Raw genomic sequence first — 25,029 nt, forward strand, 5'->3', positions numbered from 1 at the left:
AAGTTATAGTTCTCAGAATATAGATATGCAAAAACAATTCTTGTTCCTGTAAAATAGTTTTTATTGTGTAAAAACGGCAAAACATAAAAAATTCGATAAACATGGTATCGCTGTAATCGCATTGATTTGAAGAATAGAGCTGCCTTATCACTTTCAAAACATGTGAATGGCATACAAAAAAAATAAAATTCCTCAATTGCTGTTTTTTGTTTATTCTGCCTCCCAAAAATCGGAATAAAAAGTGATCAAAAAGATATCGGCATTTGCACTAGACAAGACCAAATCTTTCAATACATCTCCTAACACTGATCATATTATCACAACCTTCATAAATTGTGATGCACGATATGTAGTATATTGCATTAAATGTTTTTCATGTGAGGTGTTATACATTGGTTGCACCATCCGTAAACTAAAACATGTGTCTAACATAAAAAGCATGAACGGCTCCTATTCAGGATCATCTAAGCACTTTGTGAATGTTCACAAAGGGGAATTGACACATTTTGCATTTTTTGGCTTGGAATAGGTCTGTTGCCCTGAACAAGGTGGAAATCGGCATAAACTCCTTACTATCAGAAAAGCATTTTGGATATTGAAATTAGATACAAAACACATTAAGTGGATGAACTTCAGATATGATTTATTTTGTATTGTTTGAGTTTCTAGTTCCATTTATTTTTGCTTGTCTCGTATTCCTTTTTCTGCCCATGTCTACAGGTCTATTTATATGTATTTTTTTTTCTTTTTCCCTTCCCCCCTTTCCCCTTCCTTTTTCCATTTCATTTTCCTTTTTCTTCTATTGTATAATTAATTTGGTTTGTCGGTGTGTCGCACACATGGTGCATGGATAATCTTATCATCACATGTCCTTTTGATTGGACAGCAATTGATATATATACTAACCTACATGACCAATCGATATGCCTATGATTAGGGGTGCAATTCCATGACAGAAACGTGTCAGGTGTTTTTAATCCACTTCCCTGGCTTTACTTGGCACTTCATGCCTGAATAAAGTATATTTTCACTCACCTTGTTGGTGTGCCGGAGAGATCCCTTTTTTTCTTCAACTGTTCACGGCTGTGTTCACCAGCAGGATCGGCACCCACCTGGTCTCATTACTTTCAGCCTCAGTCTACAGCATTCAACGCCACGGTGAAGCTCCCTGACCTCCACAAATGCATGTAATTATTCTATCTTCACCACCCAATGGTATAAAGTTCTGTGAGGCACATGTGTTGTCAACATGCTCACTGTACCCCTAGATTAAATCATTAGGGCTGTAGTTTGCAAAATTGGGTAATTTATAGAGGGGTTCTGCTGTTCTAACACTTCAGGGACTCTGCCCATGTGACATGGCACCCTCAAATCTGAACTCCAATATGGCACTCCTTCACTTCTGAGCTTTCCCTCAAAAGTAGATTTCAAGCATGTATGTGGTATTTGTGCACTCAGGACAAATTGCGTAACAAATTGTATAGTTCATTTTCTCCTTTTACCCCTTTCGAAAATTAAAAACTTGGGACCAAAACAACATTTTAGGGAAAACAATTGTAATTCTCCATTTACTCAGCCAAATGTTATACATTTCTGTGAATCACCTGAGGGTGAAAAATTCTTACTACACACCTAGGTGAATTCCTCCAGAGATGTAGTTTCCAAAATGGGGTCACTTGTGGGGGTTTCTGTTGTTTTGGCTTGTCAAGGGCTCTTCAAAGTTGACAAGGCATCTGCAATCTATTCCAGCCAAAATTTCTTTTTGCACTCCTGAATTCAACTGGAGCTCCTTCCCTTTGAAGCCCTGCCATGTGCCCAACCAGTAGATTTCTACCACATATGGATGAAATGAACATCAAAACATCAAAACTTTTGATAACAAGTACAGTGGGGCAAAAAAGTATTTAGTCAGTCAGCAATAGTGCAAGTTCCACCACTTAAAAAGATGAGAGGCGTCTGTAATTTACATCATAGGTAGACCTCAACTATGGGAGACAAACTGAGAAAAAAAAAATCCAGAAAATCACATTGTCTGTTTTTTTATCATTTTATTTGTATATTATGGTGGAAAATAAGTATTTGGTCAGAAACAAAATTTCATCTCAATACTTTGTAATATATCCTTTGTTGGCAATGACAGAGGTCAAACGTTTTCTGTAAGTCTTCACAAGGTTGCCAAACACTGTTGTTGGTATGTTGGCCCATTCCTCCATGCAGATCTCCTCTAGAGCAGTGATGTTTTTGGCTTTTCGCTTGGCAACACGGACTTTCAACTCCCTCCAAAGGTTTTCTATAGGGTTGAGATCTGGAGACTGGCTAGGCCACTCCAGGACCTTGAAATGCTTCTTACGAAGCCACTCCTTCGTTGCCCTGGCGGTGTGCTTTGGATCATTGTCATGTTGAAAGACCCAGCCATGTTTCATCTTCAATGCCCTTGCTGATGGAAGGAGGTTTGCACTCAAAATCTCACGATACATGGCCCCATTCATTCTTTCATGTACCCGGATCAGTCGTCCTGGCCCCTTTGCAGAGAAACAGCCCCAAAGCATGATGTTTCCACCACCATGCTTTACAGTAGGTATGGTGTTTGATGGATGCAACTCAGTATTCTTTTTCCTCCAAACACGACAAGTTGTGTTTCTACCAAACAGTTCCAGTTTGGTTTCATCAGACCATAGGACATTCTCCCAAAACTCCTCTGGAGCATCCAAATGCTCTCTAGCAAACTTCAGACGGGCCCGGACATGTACTGGCTTAAGCAGTGGGACACGTCTGGCACTGCAGGATCTGAGTCCATGGTGGCGTAGTGTGTTACTTATGGTAGGCCTTGTTACATTGGTCCCAGCTCTCTGCAGTTCATTCACTAGGTCCCCCCGCGTGGTTCTGGGATTTTTGCTCACCGTTCTTGTGATCATTCTGACCCCACGGGGTGGGATTTTGCGTGGAGCCCCAGATCGAGGGAGATTATCAGTGGTCTTGTATGTCTTCCATTTTCTAATTATTGCTCCCACTGTTGATTTCTTCACTCCAAGCTGGTCGGCTATTGCAGATTCAGTCTTCCCAGCCTGGTGCAGGGCTACAATTTTGTTTCTGGTGTCCTTTGACAGCTCTTTGGTCTTCACCATAGTGGAGTTTGGAGTCAGACTGTTTGAGGGTGTGCACAGGTGTCTTTTTATACTGATAACAAGTTTAAACAGGTGCCATTACTACAGGTAATGAGTGGAGGAAAGAGGAGACTCTTAAAGAAGAAGTTACAGGTCTGTGAGAGCCAGAAATCTTGATTGTTTGTTTCTGACCAAATACTTATTTTCCACCATAATATGCAAATAAAATGATAAAAAAAAACATACAATGTGATTTTCTGGATTTTTTTTTCTCAGTTTGTTTCCCATAGTTGAGGTCTACCTATGATGTAAATTACAGACGCCTCTCATCTTTTTAAGTGGTGGAACTTGCACTATTGTTGACTGACTAAATACTTTTTTGCCCCACTGTATATACAATTAATTTGCAACAGGAGCAAAGATATCAATCCAAGATATCCTAAAGTTGGATTAATAGTAGGGAATTATAGGGCATTATTTGAGCATATCACAAATGGATAAAGGCGGGTAGGGCAGGATAATACATAGTGAGATTATGATTTTCTAAACAAATATGTTAAGGGGGCACCACGGTCCAAAAAGTGGGATCTCATCCATGACCAACAAGTGTGTATGTCAAGAAACAACAGAGAAAAAGCGAAGGTCATACAAACGGGGATCACCACACAATGGATTTAGCAAAAATGAACAAAGCCTTTATTAATGTATATTAACAAACATGAAACATGCATAAGAAAAGCACACACAATTTGTTAAAAACAATTAAAAAGGTAACATACTTGTTCCTTCTAAACACAGCCCATAAAAAGGCTTACACCTGTGCCAGGAAAAACAGGCCAATACCCTATAAAGGGGTGCCTATATGGAGACCACTGTACATGCACAAAAATTAACAGGGCAAACCCATAGATGAATCTCTAGAGGTGGACAGAATAAAAAGCAGTCCTACCAAAGCATAACGTAATGCAGTTTACACTCCCAGTGCTCCTATCAATACAACCAATAGCACTCCCCCTAGTACCGGAATGACCCTAATAGGCGTACACAGGAGTAATGCTCTTAATTCACATCACCAAATAAGGCTAAATGTGAATAAGAGTACAGGGCGCCCCATATAATGCCGTTCATATACAATACCATGAACCAATACCCAGCCGTGCATGGCCTGATCACATGAGCGCAGGTGAAGCGGAGACCCGACGCGTATCGCCACATTAAGGTGGCTTCATCAGGGGTAACCACCGCTGTGCATGTTTTACCTTATATACAAGTTCCATTATTCTCCCAGTCGCAGCTGTGTGCGGACTGAAGCGTGTAAAGTTCAATGAATCACTTCCTGGTTTGCAGATGACTGCGCAGGCGTAAAAAATGCCTGTCTCACACAGAGTTGTCATAGTAGCGCTGCATATACAAACGGAGCAGCGCCTGCGCATTAAGAGATGGAAACGCCAGAGCATAGTGAGTGAATCACTTCCAAGTTTGAATGCAACCGCGCAGGTGCTAAAAATGTCTCCCACACCCTGAGATGTCATAGTACGCATAGTACACATAGTACACAGTACATAGCGCCTATACATACAAGTGAGACGCTGAAGCTAGATTGTCCCATAATATGGTAAACACGGTGAAACCAATATCACCCACCTTATCCATCACATAAAAAAGGACAGCATTGTTAACACCGGGCAATATACTATTGATCGGTGTAGCGATATCCCGGACAATCTAGCTTCAGCGTCTCACTTGTATGTATAGGCACCGCCTCCTTTTTCCTCCTCTTGATCTATAGCGTACTATGACATCTCAGGGTGTGGGAGACATTTTTAGCACCTGTGCGGTTGCATTCAAACTTGGAAGTGATTCACTCACTATGCTCTGGCGTTTCCATCTCTTAATGCACAGGCGCCGCTCCGTTTGTATATGCAGCGCTACTATGGCAACTCTGTGTGAGACAGGCATTTTTTACGCCTGCGCAGTCATCTGCAAACCAGGAAGTGATTCATTGAACTTTACACGCTTCAGTCCGCACACAGCTGCGACTGGGAGAATCATGGAACTTGTATATAAGGTAAAACATGCACAGCGGTGGTTACCCCTGATGAAGCCACCTTAGTGTGGCGATACGCATCGGGTCTCCGCTTCACCTGCGCTCATGTGATCAGGCCATGCACGGCTGGGTATTGGTTCATGGTATTGTATATGAACGGCATTATATGGGGCGCCCAGTACTCTTATTCACATTTAGCCTTATTTGGTGATGTGAATTAAGAGCATTACTCCTGTGTACGCCTATTAGGGTCATTCCGGTACTAGGGGGAGTGCTATTGGTTGTATTGATAGGAGCATTGGGAGTGTAAACTGCATTACGTTATGCTTTGGTAGGACTGCTTTTTATTCTGTCCACCTCTAGAGATTCATCTATGGGTTTGCCCTGTTAATTTTTGTGCATGTACAGTGGTGTCCATATAGGCACCCCTTTATAGGGTATTGGCCTGTTTTTCCTGGCGCAGGTGTAAGCCTTTTTATGGGCTGTGTTTAGAAGGAACAAGTATGTTACCTTTTTAATTGTTTTTAACAAATTGTGTGTGCTTTTCTTATGCATGTTTCATGTTTGTTAATATACATTAATAAAGGCTTTGTTCATTTTTGCTAAATCCACTGTGTGGTGATCCCCGTTTGTATGACCTTCGCTTTTTCTTTGTTGTTTCTTGAGATTATGATTTTCAAAAGTTTTGATGTTCATTTCATTTTGTTGAAACATTTCTTTGTTCTCTGTTATCACTATGCAGATAGTATTGGAAAAAGGCCGTAAAGGAGCAAAACATTGGAAATTTCTGCAATTGAGAAATAAATCATTTTGTTTAAACATTACTGCCATTAGTGTGCCAAAGATTTTTTTATGGCTTTCTTAAACTTGGTCTGAGATACAACTACCCTAGGTGGAAACCTAAATACACACCTAAATACTCAAGTATTCAATTTGTGTGGGTAATGCCTAAATTGAAGAAAATCGTTCAAATATTTGAAAAAGGAATACATGAATGGATCAAATTCATGTTGGTATGTAAAATAATAATAATATATATGATAAAAAAAATAGAAATAGATGGTAAAGAGTTGAGTGAATTCACAAATATAATATTCTTAATTTCAAAATCAGTGAGTTGTTATAGTTGAGAAAAAGTACAGCCTTTAAATGTATACAATGGGGTAAAAAAATGATCATACCAAATAGGAAATTGAAGGGGTCAGGCCATTTATCTGGCTCAGATATTTATGATGGTGGTTGTATTACATGGTAAGTATTACCCACAAATGAGACCGGATACAGCAGCATGTTTTATTTTATTGGGGAGTTCCAAGGTCAAGGGCATGCAGGTAAAGAAGATTCCAGTTGATACAAAGACATAATGCATACAAACACTACATATATTAATGCATTTCCTTTGCATTTCATTACTTTTTGATTTTTTGTTTAGATGCTGTCACCAAATAAGTAAACACATGCACTTCAGTTCTTCACCTATTACAAATTTTTCAACGTAAGTGTCTGTAAACTGATTCATTTGTGGTAAGATCAGGAAGGGATTTTAAAATTAGTTGGAAAGTCTACATATAACAGTCCAGAGCTCTTCAGTCAAGTCAAAACCTTGTAATATTGTATAAATAAATGTTCACTTAACAGGCACATTTACACAAATAGCAATTACACAGCATATGCACAATACAGGGATATTTGGAACCTGCCAAACAGACATGGAACCACGACTGAACATCCGACACTAAGCTATGACAACACTACAGAACGTGTGACTAGTACATTGGCAAAAGTAATGTGTAAAAAAAATGAAAGAGTGGAACAGCAAAACATATAAAAATGGAGGGTGATTAAAAAGGAGAAATATAAAGCAGTTACCAGGGATTAAAAAAATAGTGTCTAATATCTTTCCAGAAACAGAGCCGCTCATTGTCACAGTCTTTTGCTGCAACACCGGATGCAAACCATGGGGAAGAGTGCCGCTATTTTTCAAAAGAAAGTAAACCCTATTTTTCTAAATCAAACCCTTGACAACCCCTATACTGATATCAATTTACTAATTCATATTGTCAGATATCTGCAATAATTGTATGCAAGAGGACAGATAGAATTATTTGCTGGGTACTATTACTTATATACATACAACTAGTTATAAAATATTTCATTCACCTAAATAATTGAAATTATTTCATTGCCTAAGATTTAACATTTCTAATTTCTCTGCTAATCCCCCTATATATGTAATGTTTCCCTCTAGTTCTATGATATGGGTTAAGAAACTGCTAACATCAGCACGGTTTTGCATCACAAAACTCAGTCTTTGGTCTACAACGTTTTTGTCCAACTTGACCACATGAAACGGCAAGGCCCTGATTCTCGGCTCCATGCAGCTTTCCTTCCCAGTAATTTCATTCTTCGTCTTCTCGATTTCAATGTGCACGATAAAAAGGAGCCCCATCTTTTCTTTTTCTACAAATCTAATTGACAAAGTCCATACAGTACGGTCCATTTTCACATTATTATTATTCTTATTAAGAGGATAGTGTTCTTTGAAAACAAGACAAATCAGAGTAGGTTTGGTTTTCATAATTGCAGTTGGCAGAAAAAAAAACACCTAAAAAAGTTTGATTTCCACATTTTCCACATATAACAGTGCCAAGTCGAGGTAATGTTGTCTTATTAACAAAATATTCCCAAAGAGTGAAATTTGCTGTCCCAGCAGTTTGTCCTATAAGTGATTTTCCTGTGAACAAGCTTTGCTGGCGAGTATTGTTTGGCATGGCCTATTAAGACAGGATGCAGTGGTCCAATTTCTTCCAGTCAAACATAATTGTAACGATTCTTAAGAAGCAATCAGCAGCAGATCATTCCTTCACTCAGGCTTTAAGTTTAGCGTTTTGCTCAGTCTCGTTGAATTTCTTGTACGATAGCACCTGACGTATGGGTGACACCGTGAATCAATCTATCTTTCCATTTCTTTCTCATGTGAAATATCGACATTGTGTAGAGTCAATGTAGCAATAAGTTGTGCATCGTAGTTGTCCATACGATCTATTGAAAAGGGAAAAGAAAAAAAAAATCAGATATGGCTCAGTACTGGATATGCTATAGTTGTCCTGCCTCTGCTGTGGTTCAGTACACTGACTATACTGCCTTCTGAACTGTGGGTGTCTGATACTGCCTGATACCATAAGCCACAAAGCTTGCCAATGCCTCATAAACAACATTTATCACCTATCGAAATATTGAGCGTGTGTGACCACGGTTCATTTACACACCTGCTATTGCTACATTCACACAGGGCATCAGTAGGGGTCTCAGCATCCAGCCCCCCCAGCACTTGTACATTTATCACCTATCCTATACATACGTAAGTGTGACACCCCAGGAATCCGGTTGTCACAGTGGTATTGCCTTCCTCACGGGGAGGGTGATGCCATGCCTGGAAGCGAGAAGGATCCCCTTAACAGGTAACACATACATACAACACTGTTCTGACTCCAAGCCAGAAGGGGGAGCTCTAGACCCGGTTTGAGGGGAGCTTCCTTAGATATTCTGGCTGGAGGAGGAGTTAGCAGTAAGTCTGTAGGAGACATTGAGGGGAGAAGGAGCACAGGAGGAGAGAGAAACTGGAGTGGAGCTGCGACTGGGCTCCCTCCAGGTTCAAGCACAAGAAACCAGAGGCCGGAAGTCCAAGGTTGTGAGGGAACTGTATGCCCCACAGCAGAAACCGGCGGGCAGGAGATTCCAAGTCTCCTGGCCACAATTACACCCAAAGACACAGCAGCAGATTAGAGCCCGGAGTCACCACGAGAAGGGACACTTGTAAAAAGGCTTGAGTTGCCTGCCATGCGGATAGTGTCCATCTAAGAGGACAGATTGAGAGAGGAACCTGTGTGAAGCCTGAGGCAGCAAGGGACTGAGAATACAGCGCAGTAAGGAAGGCTTCCAACCCCACCTGGCTAGGAGGACTCCGAATCGCTTGGAGGCTGACCGGATTCCAAAGACCACCTGTAATCTGTGTACCTGAATGTCATCAGTAAAAGGTAAAGAGACTGCACCCTTGTGTCCTCCAATTCTTTCCTGCACTTCACCATCTATCAACCTTACCAACTGCACCGGGAGCCCTGGGGACTAAGCTCTACCTGTGGGAAGCCATACCACCACTGCTGCAATACCATCATCCCCAGTGGACCCCTTTAAGCAGCGTCGGCCATCTCTGGCCGAGTACCACAGGTGGCGTCACGAACACTACTACATTAGACTTTATTTCCACTTCTATTCATTCCCTTTAAATTTATTTATATCGCACCATTGATTCCACGGACCGGGTCACTGGTGCCGTGACACATCCCTTTAAGAACCGGCCTGGTTCGGAGTACCCCACGGTCCTAGCGGGCGCTCCATAAGGCCATACTTACACGTTGCAGAACATTTCCATTGTAGATTTGATCACTAATCCACAAAGTCAACATGTGATACATTGTTGTGGATTTCACCCTACTCCATTACTAACCATCAAATAGGGTGAAATTCGCAATTAACATCCACATAAGAATTGGCATGTTGCAGATTTGAAATCTGCACCACACTTTCACTTTAGTGTTAATTTTTTTTCCGTTATGGGTGAATAGGATTTTGAAAAACCCATTTACTGGTATTGTAAATTGCTGCAGTTTCCGCAACGTGTGAACTTGGCCTAAATGTTGTTTCTGAGCTCAGTGGCATATCCAGGGGGGGGGCAGCCGGGGCATGTGCCCCAGGCGCAGCCGACAGGGGGGCGCCAGCAGGCCGCCTGATGCGACGGTCCAAGGAGGAGACTCCCAGTTGGCGGAATTCTGCCGCCCCCACACTGAGATTCTTCCGTTCTCTGAGCCGGCTGTCAAATTGACAGCCGGCTCAGAGAAAGTGATGCTCGTCGGTTCCCAAGGATGTACTAGCATCTTCAGACGCTAGTACCCTTGATCTATGCCCTGACCGCCGCCGGCACTTCCGCATCAGTGAAGCGCCAGCAGCGTGATCAGGTCACATAATCACGCTGCTGACGTCACTCGCCGGCTCTTCACAGGCAGCCTTGCGGTTTGTGGTAAGTGCTCCAGCTCCAGACGGCTGGGTAATGGAGGCTGGATCTGAAGACAACGAACTGCCAGAAGGAGAGATGCGGGCTGTGCTGAATAGTACTATGTGGGCAGTGCTGCATACTACTATGCGGGCTGTGCTATATACTACTATGTGGGCAGTGCTGTATACTACTGTGTGGGCAGTGCTGTACACTACTGTGTGGGCAGTGCTGTATACTACTGTGTGGGCTGTGCTATATACTACTGTGTGGGCAGTGCTGTATACTACTGTGTGGGCAGTGCTGTATACCACTGTGTGGGCTGTGCTATATACTACTGTGTGGGCAGTGCTGTATACCACTGTGTGGGCTGTGCTATATACTACTGTGTGGGCAGTGCTGTATACTACTGTGTGGGCTGTGCTATATACTACTATGTGGGCTGTGCTGTATACTACTGTGTGGACAGTGCTATATACTACTGTGTGGGCTGTGCTATATACTACTATGTGGGCAGTGCTGTATACTATGTGGGCGGTGCTGTATATTATTATGCGGGCTGTGCTATATACTAACTACTGTGTGGGCTGTGCTATATACTACTGTGTTGGCTGTGCTATATACTACTATGTGGGCAGTGCTATATACTACTATGTGGGCGGTGCTGTATACTACTATGCGGGCTGTGCTATATACTACTGTGTAGGCTGTGCTATATACTACTGTGTGGGCTGTGCTATATACTACTATGTGGGCAGTGCTGTATACTACTATGCGGGCTGTGCTATATACTACTGTGTGGGCTGTGCTATATACTACCGTGTGGGCGGTGCTATATACTACTGTGTGGGCTGTGCTATATACTACTATGTGGGCGGTGCTGTATACTACTATGCGGGCTGTGCTATATACTACTATGTGGGCGGTGCTGTATACTACTGTGAGGGCTGTGCTATATACTACTGTGTGGGCAGTGCTGTATACTACTGTGTGGGCTGTGCTGTATGCTACTGTGTGGGCTGTGCTATATACTACTATGTGTGCTGTGCTGTATACTACTATGTGGGCAGTGCTATATACTACTGTGTGGGCTGTGTTATATACTACTATGTGGGCAGTGCTGTATACTACTATGCAGGCTGTGTTATATACTACTATGTGGGCAGTGCTGTATACTACTGTGTGGGCTGTGCTATATACTACTGTGTGGGCAGTGCTGTATACTACTATGTGGGCAGTGCTATATACTACTGTGTGGGCTGTGCTATATACTACTATGTGGGCAGTGCTGTATACTACTATGCAGGCTGTGCTATATACTACTATGTGGGCAGTGCTATATACCACTGTGTGGGCTGTGCTATATACTACTGTGTGGGCAGTGCTGTATACTACTGCGTGGGCTGTGCTATATACTACTATGTGGGCTGTGCTGTATACTACTATGTGGGCAGTGCTCTATACTACTGTGTGGGCTGTGCTATATACTATGTGGGCAGTGCTGTATACTACTATGTAGGTGGTGCTGTATACTACTATGCGGGCTGTGCTATATACTACTATGTCGGCAGTGCTGTATACTACTGTGTGGGCTGTGCTATATACTACTATGTGGGCAGTGCTGTATACTACTATGCGGGCTGTGCTATATACTACTATGTGGACAGTGCTGTATACTACTGTTTGGGCTGTGCTGTATACTACTATGTGGGCAGTGCTGAATACTGCTATGTGGGCTGTGCTGTATACTATTGTCTGGGCGGTGCTGTATACTACTGTGTGGGCGGTGCTGTATACTACTATGCAGGCTGTGCTATATACTACTAAGCGGGCTGTGCTGTATACTACTATGTGGGCAGTGCTGTATACTACTGTGTTCCCCAGATTTCTCCACCACATGCAACTGCACCCAGGAAGGGAGGGGATGGGGGCAGAAATCAGGACATTATAGGGGGAAGAAATCTGAGGGGGGAAGGGGCGCCAAACTGATCCTTTGCCCCGAGTGCAGGAAGAGCTAGATACACCTCTGTCTGAGCTGGCCTCTTTAGGTGCCCAATTTTAGTCAATAAATTTGTTTTATTTCTGATTCTAACATTTCCATTTTCATGCCTTAGGTGAAAGCTACAAGGAGACCTCTCTGACCTTCAACCCATAGATGTCCATAAATTAAGTTATATTTAAAAATGAGAAATTGCCCAGGGAAAAAGTATTGAACACATGAAGAAAAAGAGGTGCAAAAAGCCATGCTAAGTCCTGGAACTAGCTCAAATCTACCAGTAATTAGAAAGCAATCCTGCCACTTAGTGAAAACGAATAACATCTGGCTCAACTGATGGCCTATAAAATGGTGGCTCATTACCAAGATGCCACACAAGAATCTGATGATGGGTAAAACCAGTGAACTGTCTGAAGACCCTTACAACCTTATTGTTGCAAAACATACTGATGGAATTGATTACAGAGGAATTTGTAAACTACTGAAGATTCCAGTGAGCACTGTTTGGGACATAATCCGGAAGTGGAAAGAACATCAGTTTACCATAACCAGCCATAACCAGGTGCTCCCAGCAATATTTCAGATAGAGGAGTTAAAAGATCAGAAGAGTTGTCCAAGAGCCAAAGAGCTACAGAAAAACCTGGAATAAGCAGGTACAATTGTTTCAAAGAAAACTATGAGTAATGCACTCAACCTCCATGGCGTGTGCGCACGCTCACCATGCAAGACTCCATTGCTGAACAAAAAGCATTTTCAAGGGTGTTTAAAGTTTGCTCAACAACCTTTAGACAAGCCTGTGAAATACTGGGCGAATATAGTCTGGTCAGATGAGACCAAAATTGAACTCTTTGGATGCCATAATACACACCATGTTTGGAAGCCAAAGGGCACTGCATGTCAAACCAAAAATACCATACGAACAGTGATGCTTGGAGGTGGGATCATCATGGTGAGGGGCTGTTTTCCAGCATACAGCACTGGCAAACTTCATATCATTGAAGGAAGGATGAATGGACAAAAGGAACTGATATGTTCTTGATAAAAATCTACTGCCATTGACCAGAATAATGAAGATGAAATGAGGGTGTACATTTCAGCAAGATAATGATCTCAAACACACACCTAAGGAAACTTTCAATTAGGGTAGTTTCAGAAAAAGAAAATAAAGCTGCTAGAATGGCCCAGCCAATAACCTGACCTGAATCCAATCAAAAATATATGGAAGGAACTAATGTTCAGAGTTCATAGAAGGAGCCCATGGGACCTTCAGGATTTGAAGAGTGTTTGAGTGGAAGAATGGGCCAATATTCATACCTGAGCAATGCATGCAACTAATTTGTCCAAACAGGAAGTGTCTGGAAGCTATCAGCACCAACAAAGGCTTTTGTACAAAGTATTAATTATATGTCAGTAAACGTGTTCACTAATTATTCCCTGTGTAATTTCTCATTATTACACATAACTTAATTTATGGACATCTATGGTTTTAATTTTTCCTCTGTGGATTGGATGGGTTGTTACTGACATCTCATGATAATTTCATGTCAATAGCACCTTTAGAAATATATTTAAGCATCTGATGATGGGTAAAATCAGTGCGACGTCTAAAGCATCAATCCAGATTAGCAGAACATAGAGATCATAAAGTCGGGACTCTAAGAGGCTTGTCTCAAGTCAAACAGAATTCTTTTGCCATAGACATCAATTCAAATCACATAGGACTGCAACTTGATTGTGATTTGGCAGTTTGTTTTTTTACAGCAAAATCAAAGCTCTGAAACAGACATGAGACAGCAAGCTGTGCAAATCTTTATGGTTGCACAATTTGTGGACACAACATGTGGAAGTTTGGTTCTACATACCCTGGGAGATAAGTTCTGCATGCTTGGTAGCCAAAGTCTTTACCATCGCATTCCTCCACCCCTTCCTGCCGATAGCCATCCCCGCAGTACGCACGTTTACATTCTAGGAAGAAGAAACACATTATCATCACTACTCGTATTATCAGCAGATTGTTCAAGATCTGTAGTATGAACCCTCAATTGACAAAAAATCGCTAAAGTTACATCCAGAAGTGCAGCCATATTACTGTTAGTTTCCGAGAAGTTAATTTATACCATTATGGCTGCATTTCTTAAAGTTATATTTTCAAATATGGTCATCTAACAAAAAAAAGTCCATTTTTCTGTAAGAAAAATACCGTACAAGTCCAACAAATCGCTTATTGCTTTAAAAGGAATCTGTCAGTAGGATAAACCCTCCGAATCCATCTATATGGTCATGTAGGTCATAGGAAGATGAATATAAAGATACCTTGATATCTGTGATCCGATGACTTATTCTAGAAAAATCCATGTTTTTCTTACAAGTAAACAATCTGTTAAGAACTATGGGTCGGACACTGATCTGTATGATAATCTGCCAACAGAGCTCATATTAAATGCAATGGGAATTTACCAGTGTGATATGCAATGGCCGCTCTCTGCTCTCTGATTTGCTAACATATAGGAAACTTTATTTTTTCATGGCAGTAATCATTAAAATGCACTTTTAGCTTCAAAAGAACAAGATGGATAATGAGCTGCAAGATATCTACAGTACCACTTATCGCTAATCCTAAAATGATCACCATTTACTTATGATTCCCTTGTGTCACTGGTGTCAGATGAGGAACCGCCAGACCTGATAGATAGTTGATTGCTGGATCAAACAAACTTAAATCAATTATCAAAGTCAATGAAGAATTTCTACTGTATGAACAAAATTTGAGAGTGGATGTATAAAGTTCAGAGTACGTTATAAGCCAAGAGTCTCTGCAGTGACACTTACATGTGATTGCAGTAATATATCACGCTGAGGGACAGTGTCTTTTGCAAATGTCATACGTATATAATTTCCTTGGTGACACCGATATCATACAGCTGGTTATTCATGGTTTTGTTAAGGCTGATATCATTGCAAAGTTGTTCTAAGAGCTTTATTTTAGCAATAATCACTCCACTCAGGCTTTATCTATTAGCATTAACTAAAGTTCATGACTAAACATGGCTGAGGGTTCTGTCTCTCGGTACCACCATGTCTCATATGGTGGATAGGGTTGAGCGAAACGGATCGTTAATTTTCAAAAGTCGCCGACTTTTGGCAAAGTCGGGTTTCGTGAAACCCGACCCGACTCCAGCGTGGGATCGACCACGTGGTCGGCGATCTTGGCTCCAAAGTCGCGTTTTGTATGACGCCTTCCCCACCATTTTTTCAGCCAATTAAGGAGTGTGGGCAGCGTGATGACATAGGTTCCGGCCAGCGTCATAGAGCCATATTACCGTTTGGGCTGCAGTGATTTCCGCAGTCAAACAACACATGCTTTGCACGGAGGGGAGAGAGAGAGAGAGAATATAAAATACACATTGACTTGCATTGGGTTTCGTGTTCCGGTCCGGAACCCGACTTTACAGTAGAATCGGACGATTTCACGCGATCCGACTTTCGAGAAGGTCGGGTTTCACAAAACCCAACTCGACCCTAAAAAAGCAAAAGTCGCTCAACCCTAATGGTGGACTTTCTGTAAAGTAGAACATAGAAGGCAAGAATGACTCCAAACCTTAATATTTTTAATATCCATAAATTCACCAAGCAAACAATTACAGAAACATCTCATTACTATGTATTAGTGGGATCTGAATGTAAGGACATGCAATCTATAGATTAATGCTATTCTTAGCACTTGCTACAAAAATACATTATTAAAGTAGAATTACCAATACATCACCTATAAATATGAATAATGCCATGTAGAAATGGCACTCCTATGGGAGCTGAATTTAACTACCATAATTCAAATGATCACTCAAATTTGGCTGGGAAATTCAATTTGCATCAAATTTAATTGATTTGAATCAAATAAGCCCAAATGACATAAAAATGTTAATTGTTCTCTGAGATCTTCCTATCATGCCGGTTTCACACGTCCTGATATTTCCGGTACCGGTAAAGACGGTACCGGAGATGTCCGTGTGATATATCCGTGTGGCACACATGTGGCAAACGTGTGCCACCCGTGTGCCGCCCGTGTGCTGCATCAAGACCACACGGATGGCCGCCGGGAAGCAGCGCTACAGTAAGCGCTGTTCCCCTGCTTGTGGAGCTGAAGCCGGCTGTCATCCGTTCTCCCCTGCTCGGCGGGCAGCAGCGCGAGCAGAGGAGAATGAATGAAAGAAAAACTCGATGTGGGGTCCCCCCTATAGTTACACAACTAACATAGTTATACAACCAACCTGGCAAAACTCACAGGTGCAGGCTGCTATTCTCAGGCTGGTAAGGGGGGGGCCATGGATATGGGGCCCCCAGCCTTAAAAAAGCAGCCCGCAGCTGCCCAGAAAAGGCGCATCTATTAGATGCGCCAATTCTGGAGCTTTGCCCAGTTCTATCCACTTGCCCTGTAGTGTTGGCAAGTGGGGTAATGAGGGGTTAATGTTAAGGTGACATTAAGCCGGGTTAGTAATGGAGAGTTGTCAATAAGACACCTATCCTTTACTAATCCTATAGTTGTTAAAGGGTTAATCAAACACACCACACAGTTAGAAAAAAGTCTTTTAATGAAATAAAACAATATACACATTTTTTCCATCTTTATTACTCTGCCATTCCAAGCAAAGCCCTCGATCTCCTGGAAAAAAAGTTTAAAAAAATAAACCAACAATATACCATACCAGTCCCACTCAGTAATCCATATCTAGGGGAATTTACAGTTTACAACCGGGAGCGCTGCTAATGCGACTGCTCCTGGCTGTAAACTACTGGTGAATGAATGAAATGCTGGGAGCAGAGCTTTGGTGAATAGCGGTGACGTCACCGAAGCCACGTGGCCTGAACTAAAATGAACTCTTCAGTGTGGGAAAATCAGCTGGCACAGCAGGAGACAATGGATGAAAGCCAGGTTCAGCACCACACGCAGGGGAACAGGGGCTTACAGTAGCGGTGCTTCCCCTGCGGCCATCCGTGCGCACGGAGGACAGTGTACACTGTTCTCTGAGTGCACGTGTGCGGGACGTTTGGCGGGCCGTGTGTCCAGGTAAAAATGGACATGTCTGCATGTTTTGCACACAGACACACGGTCTGTCAAAACATGCTGACATCTGCATAGACCCAATCATTTGAATGGGACTACGTGTATCAGTGTCTCCGGTACGTGAGAAAACTGTCACCAAACGTACCGGAGGCACTGACGTGTGAAACCGGCCTCACAAAGTATAATAAGGTAATGGGCCACGAAGGTGTTAAAAAACAATAATTTGTCATACACTCCTACCCTTCACCTATCTTTGATTCTGTATCCGATCCTCCATTGCGGCGTGGTCTCTGCTTTACTCTTCACTGGTGCCAGCAACGCCCTTTCGATTTTGGCTAGTCCTTGATGCACATTGTAACATCATGATGTGCACCATGCCATGGGACTGTTTCACCAACAGCGAAGAGGAGACTGGCACTTGAGTACAGCAAAGCCCTAAGGAAGCTAGAGGAGAGCCGCTGAGAAGCTGTGGTAGCAGGAACAGGTGAGGTGCTCAGTGAGTACGATAATGTACTGTTTATTAACCCTGTTCCAGCTAACATGAATCCAGCAAAATTTGTACAAATCAAATATCCAATTCATTTAGAATCAACTCGATTATTTCAAATTATTATACATAATAGTTTCGCAAAACTTTTTTTTTTACATGGCCAAAGCAATGTGTTGCATTTGCTTTACCAGCTGTGGTTCAAGTCCAAAAAAACCCTAAAAAATTTGTTTAACTTACCTCTCCTTTGTCTCCTGAAAATACAAAAACATTATAAAAGAAGCCCAAACCAGAAATTGGCGAGGTCAAAGATACAGCTCATAGTAATTATCATCAAAACTGCCTCCTCAGAGGAACCTCACCAGTAACTAAGGGGTTTCACTCTTTAACAGGCACTGATATACACCATCTAATATAAACTGCTCAACAATGAAAAGTCATGGAATGATATAAATCACAGGATGGACAGACATGTTAAAGATATGGAAATTATAGAAAAACGGAAACAACATTTTCAAAACCTTTTGATTTATTCAGCATCAAGTATGAGCACCATGTTCAGAAATACATGCACTTACACACCATCACATGCCATTAATCAGGTTATTATTGGCTGTCTGAGACATGTTCCACCACACTGAATGCATTTGGACACATAAATCGTTAAGATCTGCTGATGGCAGCTCCCTTTGCAGTTGCCAACCAATGGCAGCCCAGATGAACTTGATGAGACACAAGTCTGAATAAGTTGCAAACCATTGTAGTGCATGTAGGCCATAATGTCTACTCACAGTAGCATAAACAACATGGTGACTGATGTGTTGAGAAACAGCTCCTGGGACACTTTTAAGAAATGGTTGTACCATTAGTCCCACAAATCATCAATTCTATTTTGCATGTGAAATTGGATGTCACATACCAAGCCTAAGGCATCAAACAATATCTACATCAATAATCAGAAGATGCTTGCATAATATTGGGTTATGAGCCAGATTACCATCTACAGGTGTTCCATTGAGCTCATTGACAGCAACCAAGGCGTGTAAGAGTGTATATTTCTATGCATGCCTCAGATACTGAATACATTGAGATGTTTTGAAAATTTTGTGTCCATTTTGCATCATTTACATATCATTAATGTGTCTATCCATCCATTGATTTCCATAACTCCATGACTTTTCCTTCTTGGTCTTGCAATTTCAATGTTGGGTATTTTTTATGTATTTTAGACAAGAATTTCATCACTTCCTTTTTAACCTATATGTGGCCCATGCATGCAGTGAAAAAAAATAGCATATACACACTTATGGATTCTCCGCCACTCCACCATCCTGATGATTTGATTGGTCCCTCTCCGATCTCATCTCTTATTCCAGCATTGTTAGCACATAACCATTTCAGACAATCAGAGGCTGCAGTGTGCAACCAACATGTCTCCATGTGTCAATTGATTGGTTGCAGGCAGAGATCATGCACCGACAACATCAGAAGAAAAGTACAAACAAGCATAGGACTTTGAATCTTTCTGTAGCTCTAGATGATTGGGAGCTGGCCATGTCCTTGACTTATTCTGCCACCATGTCCATGGCTCTTCATGAGTCTTATTTTAAGCTTATCTCTAGGTGGTATTATTCACCGTCTCGCTTAGGGTACCGTCACACATTGAAATTTCCATCGCTACGACGTTACGATTCGTGACGTTCTAGCGATATCGTTACGATATCGCTGTGTCTGACACGCTACTGCGATCAGACACCCTGCTGAGAATCGTACGTCGTAGCAGATCGTTTGGAACTTTCTTTCGTCGCTTGATCACCCGCTGACATCGCTGGATCGTTGTGTGTGACAGCGATCCAGCGATGTCTTCGCTTGTAACCAGGGTAAACATCGGGTAACTGTTGTGAATTTGGATTCTGGGCTCCCCCGGTGGCTACTGGTGGAATTGAACTTGTGACATCATCTTCCCTGTTCACCTGTTCTGATTAGATCTGGGTGTCGCTATATAACCTGGCTTCTCTGTTAGATGCTTGCCGGTCAACAATGTTATCAGAAGCCTCTCTGTGCTTGTTCCTGCTCCCAGACATCTACTAGATAAGTTGGACATTCGTCCATGTTTTGTTTTTGTATTTTGGTTCCAGTTCACAGCTGCAGTTTCGTTACTGTGTCTGGAAAGCTCTTGTTGATCAGGAATTGCCACTCTGGTATTATGAGTTAATGCCAGAGTCCTGAAGTAATTTCTGGATGTGTTTTGTTAGGGTTTTCTACTGACCATGAAAGTATGCTTTCTGTCTTCTGCTATCTAGAAAGCGGACCTCAAATTTGCTAAAACTATTTTCCTGCTGCGTTTGTTGTTTCATCTCATATCACCGCCAATATATGTGGGGGGCTTCTGTCTCCTTTTTGGGCATTTCTCTAGAGGTGAGTCAGGTCTTATATTTCCCTCTGCTAGCATTATTTAGTTCTCCGGCCGGCGCTGGGCATATAGGGATAAAAAGTAGGACATGCTACCTGGCTACTTCTAGATGATGCGGTAGGTTTAGTTCATGGTCAGTACAGTTACATCTTCCAAGAGCTTGTTCCTATTAAGGCTTATGCTAGTTCTCTGGCCATGAGAACCATGACAGTTTGACCGGCCCACTAAAGGGTTAAAATCCTTGGCTGAGAAAGGAGAGAAATAAGAAGTCTGCTGAAAATTTTTTTTTTTTTTTTTTCTCTAGTAGTTAGTGTGCTCTTAATTGGATCACTTGCCAGTCTGTCTATGCTGCAGTCTTTCTTTTTTTTCTCTCTCCTTCTAATCTTTGAATGGCTCTATGTTCACCTGTCTATAATGGATCTACAGAGTGTAGCTGCAGGTTTGAATAATCTCGCCACGAAAGTACAAAGTTTGCAAGATTTTGTTGTTCATGCTCCGGTATCAGAGCCGAGAATTCCTTTGCCGGAATTCTTCTCAGGGAATAGATCTAGCTTTCAGAATTTTAGAAATAATTGTAAGTTATTTTTGTCCCTGAAATCTCGTTCTGCTGGAGACCCTGCACAGCAGGTTGGGATTGTGATTTCCTTGCTCCGCGGCGACCCTCAAGATTGGGCTTTTGCATTGGCACCAGGGGATCCTGCGTTGCGCAATGTGGATGCGTTTTTTCTGGCCTTGGGCTTGCTTTATGAGGAACCTCATTTGGAACTTCAGGCAGAAAAAACTTTGATGTCCCTATCGCAGGGGCAAGATGAAGCTGAAATTTACTGCCAAAGATTCCGTAAATGGTCTGTGCTTACTCAGTGGAATGAGTGTGCCTTGGCGGCTACTTTCAGAGAGGGTCTTTCTGATGCCATTAAGGATGTTATGGTGGGGTTCCCTGTGCCTGCAAGTCTGAATGAGTCCATGACAATGGCCATTCAGATCGATAGGCGTCTGCGGGAGCGCAAACCAGTGCACCATCTGGCGGTGTCCACTGAGAAGACGCCAGAAAACATGCAGTGTGATAGAATTCTGTCCAGAAGCGAGCGGCAGAATTTTAGACGGAAAAATGGGTTGTGTTTCTATTGTGGGGATTCTACTCATGTTATATCAGCATGCTCTAAGCGTACTAAAAAGCTTGATAAATCCGTTCCCATTGGAACTTTACAGTCTAAATTTATTTTGTCTGTGACCCTGATTTGCTCTTTGTCATCTATTACTACGGACGCCTATATCGACTCTGGCGCCGCTTTGAGTCTTATGGATTGGTCCTTTGCCAATCGTTGTGGGTATGATTTAGAGCCTTTGGAGACTCTTATTCCTCTGAAGGGGATTGACTCCACCCCATTGGCTAATAATAAACCACAATACTGGACACAAGTGACTATGTGTATTAATCCGGATCACCAGGAGACTATTCGTTTTCTGGTGCTGTATAATCTACATGATGATTTGGTGCTAGGATTGCCATGGCTGCAGTCTCACAACCCAGTCCTTGACTGGAGAGCTATGTCTGTGTTGAGCTGGGGATGTAAGGGGACTCATGGGGACGTACCTTTGGTGTCCATTTCATCATCTATTCCCTCTGAAATCCCTGAGTTCCTGTCTGATTATCGTGACGTCTTTGAAGAACCCAAGCTGGGTTCGCTACCTCCGCACCGTGAGTGCGATTGTGCTATAGATTTAATTCCGGGTAGTAAATACCCAAAGGGTCGTTTATTTAATCTGTCTGTGCCTGAACATACTGCTATGCGAGAATATATAAAGGAGTCCTTGGAAAAGGGACATATTCGTCCATCGTCATCTCCCTTAGGAGCCGGTTTTTTCTTTGTGTCAAAAAAAGACGGCTCTTTGAGACCATGTATTGATTATCGGCTTTTGAATAAAATCACGGTTAAATATCAATACCCATTGCCGTTGCTGACTGATTTGTTTGCTCGCATAAAGGGGGCCAAGTGGTTCTCTAAGATTGATCTCCGTGGGGCGTATAATTTGGTGCGGATCAGGCAGGGGGATGAGTGGAAAACCGCATTTAATACGCCCGAGGGCCACTTTGAGTATTTGGTGATGCCTTTTGGTCTTTCTAATGCCCCTTCAGTCTTCCAGTCCTTTATGCATGATATTTTCCGCGATTTTTTGGATAAATTTATGATAGTGTATCTGGATGATATTCTGATTTTTTCGGATGATTGGGACTCTCATGTCCAGCAAGTCAGGAGGGTTTTTCAGGTTTTGCGGTCTAATTCTCTGTGTGTCAAGGGTTCTAAGTGCGTTTTTGGGGTTCAGAGAATTTCCTTTTTGGGATATATTTTTTCTCCCTCTTCCATTGAGATGGATCCTGTCAAGGTTCAAGCTATTTGTGATTGGACGCAGCCCTCTTCTCTTAAAAGTCTTCAGAAATTTTTGGGCTTTGCCAACTTTTATCGTCGATTTATTTCTGGTTTTTCGGATGTCGTTAAGCCATTGACCGATTTGACTAGACAGGGTGCTGATGTTGCTAATTGGTCCCCTGATGCTGTGGAGGCCTTTCAGGAGCTTAAGCGCCGTTTTTCTTCCGCCCCAGTGTTGCGTCAGCCTGATGTGACTCTTCCTTTTCAGGTTGAGGTCGACGCTTCTGAGATCGGGGCTGGGGCAGTGTTGTCGCAGAAAAGTTCTGACTGCGCCGTGATGAGGCCTTGTGCCTTCTTTTCCCGTAAATTTTCGCCCGCTGAGCGGAATTATGATGTTGGGAATCGGGAGCTTTTGGCCATGAAGTGGGCGTTTGAGGAGTGGCGCCATTGGCTCGAGGGGGCCAGACATCAGGTGGTGGTATTGACTGACCACAAAAATTTGATCTATCTTGAGACCGCCAGGCGCCTGAATCCTAGACAGGCGCGCTGGTCATTATTTTTCTCTCGGTTTGATTTTGTGGTATCGTACCTACCGGGTTCTAAGAATGTTAAGGCGGATGCCCTTTCTAGGAGTTTTGAGCCTGATTCACCCGGCAACTCTGACCCCACAGGTATTCTTAAGGAGGGAGTTATCTTGTCAGCCGTTTCTCCAGACCTGCGGCGGGCCTTGCAGGAGTTTCAGGCGGATAGACCGGATCGTTGTCCGCCTGATAGGTTGTTTGTTCCTGATGATTGGACCAGTAGAGTCATCTCTGAGGTACATTCTTCTGCATTGGCAGGTCATCCTGGAATTTTTGGTACCAGGGATTTGGTGGCAAGATCCTTCTGGTGGCCTTCCCTGTCACGAGATGTGCGAGGCTTTGTGCAGTCTTGTGACGTTTGTGCTCGGGCCAAGCCTTGTTGTTCTCGGGCTAGTGGATTATTGTTGCCCTTGCCTATTCCTAAGAGGCCTTGGACACACATCTCGATGGATTTTATTTCAGATCTGCCTGTTTCTCAGAAGATGTCTGTCATCTGGGTGGTGTGTGACCGTTTTTCTAAGATGGTCCATTTGGTTCCCCTGCCCAAATTGCCTTCTTCTTCCGAGTTGGTGCCCCTGTTTTTTCAAAATGTTGTTCGTTTGCATGGTATTCCTGAGAATATCGTTTCTGACAGAGGAACCCAATTTGTGTCTAGATTTTGGCGGGCATTCTGTGCTAGGATGGGCATAGATTTGTCTTTTTCGTCTGCTTTTCACCCTCAGACTAATGGCCAGACCGAGCGGACTAATCAGACCCTGGAGACATATCTGAGGTGTTTTGTGTCTGCTGACCAGGATGATTGGGTTGCTTTTTTGCCATTGGCGGAGTTCGCCCTCAATAATCGGGCCAGCTCTGCCACTTTGGTGTCCCCGTTTTTCTGTAATTCGGGGTTCCACCCTCGATTTTCCTCCGGTCAGATGGAATCCTCGGATTGTCCTGGAGTGGATGCGGTGGTGGAGAGATTGCATCGTATCTGGGGGCAGGTGATGGACAATTTAAAGTTGTCCCAGGAGAAGACTCAGCTTTTTGCCAACCGTCACCGTCGTGTTGGTCCTCGGCTTTGTGTTGGAGATTTGGTGTGGTTGTCTTCTCGTTTTGTCCCTATGAGGGTCTCATCTCCTAAGTTTAAGCCTCGGTTCATCGGTCCGTATAAAATATTGGAGATTCTTAACCCTGTTTCCTTCCGTTTGGACCTCCCTGCATCCTTTTCTATTCATAACGTTTTTCATCGGTCGTTATTGCGCAGGTATGAGGCACCGGTTGTGCCTTCCGTTGAGCCTCCTGCTCCGGTGTTGGTTGAGGGTGAGTTGGAGTACGTTGTGGAAAAAATCCTAGACTCCCGTGTTTCCAGACGGAGACTCCAGTATCTGGTCAAGTGGAAGGGATACGGCCAGGAGGATAATTCTTGGGTCACTGCATCTGATGTTCATGCCTCTGATCTGGTTCGTGCCTTTCATAGGGCCCATCCTGATCGCCCTGGTGGTTCTGGTGAGGGTTCGGTGCCCCCTCCTTGAGGGGGGGGTACTGTTGTGAATTTGGATTCTGGGCTCCCCCGGTGGCTACTGGTGGAATTGAACTTGTGACATCATCTTCCCTGTTCACCTGTTCTGATTAGATCTGGGTGTCGCTATATAACCTGGCTTCTCTGTTAGATGCTTGCCGGTCAACAATGTTATCAGAAGCCTCTCTGTGCTTGTTCCTGCTCCCAGACATCTACTAGATAAGTTGGACATTCGTCCATGTTTTGTTTTTGTATTTTGGTTCCAGTTCACAGCTGCAGTTTCGTTACTGTGTCTGGAAAGCTCTTGTTGATCAGGAATTGCCACTCTGGTATTATGAGTTAATGCCAGAGTCCTGAAGTAATTTCTGGATGTGTTTTGTTAGGGTTTTCTACTGACCATGAAAGTATGCTTTCTG

General features: G+C 42.9%; 1 protein-coding gene across 2 annotated transcripts in view; it reads right to left on the reverse strand.

Moving 5' to 3' along the window:
- Positions 1-6,432: 6,432 nt before the first annotated feature.
- The window catches only part of COLQ (collagen like tail subunit of asymmetric acetylcholinesterase), a 180,888-nt gene continuing 162,291 nt past the window's right edge, over positions 6,433-25,029 (reverse strand). For both annotated transcript variants that reach the window (XM_077268851.1, XM_077268850.1), the window contains exons 15-16: positions 14,060-14,162; positions 6,433-8,193 (exon numbers count right to left, since the gene is read on the reverse strand). In XM_077268851.1, coding sequence (XP_077124966.1) covers positions 8,124-8,193; positions 14,060-14,162 — 173 coding nt within the window. In that variant the 3' untranslated portion in view covers positions 6,433-8,123. The remainder of the gene's footprint in view (positions 8,194-14,059; positions 14,163-25,029) is intronic.

Source organism: Ranitomeya variabilis, chromosome 6 (assembly GCF_051348905.1).
Source record: "Ranitomeya variabilis isolate aRanVar5 chromosome 6, aRanVar5.hap1, whole genome shotgun sequence".
NCBI lineage: Eukaryota > Metazoa > Chordata > Amphibia > Anura > Dendrobatidae > Ranitomeya > Ranitomeya variabilis.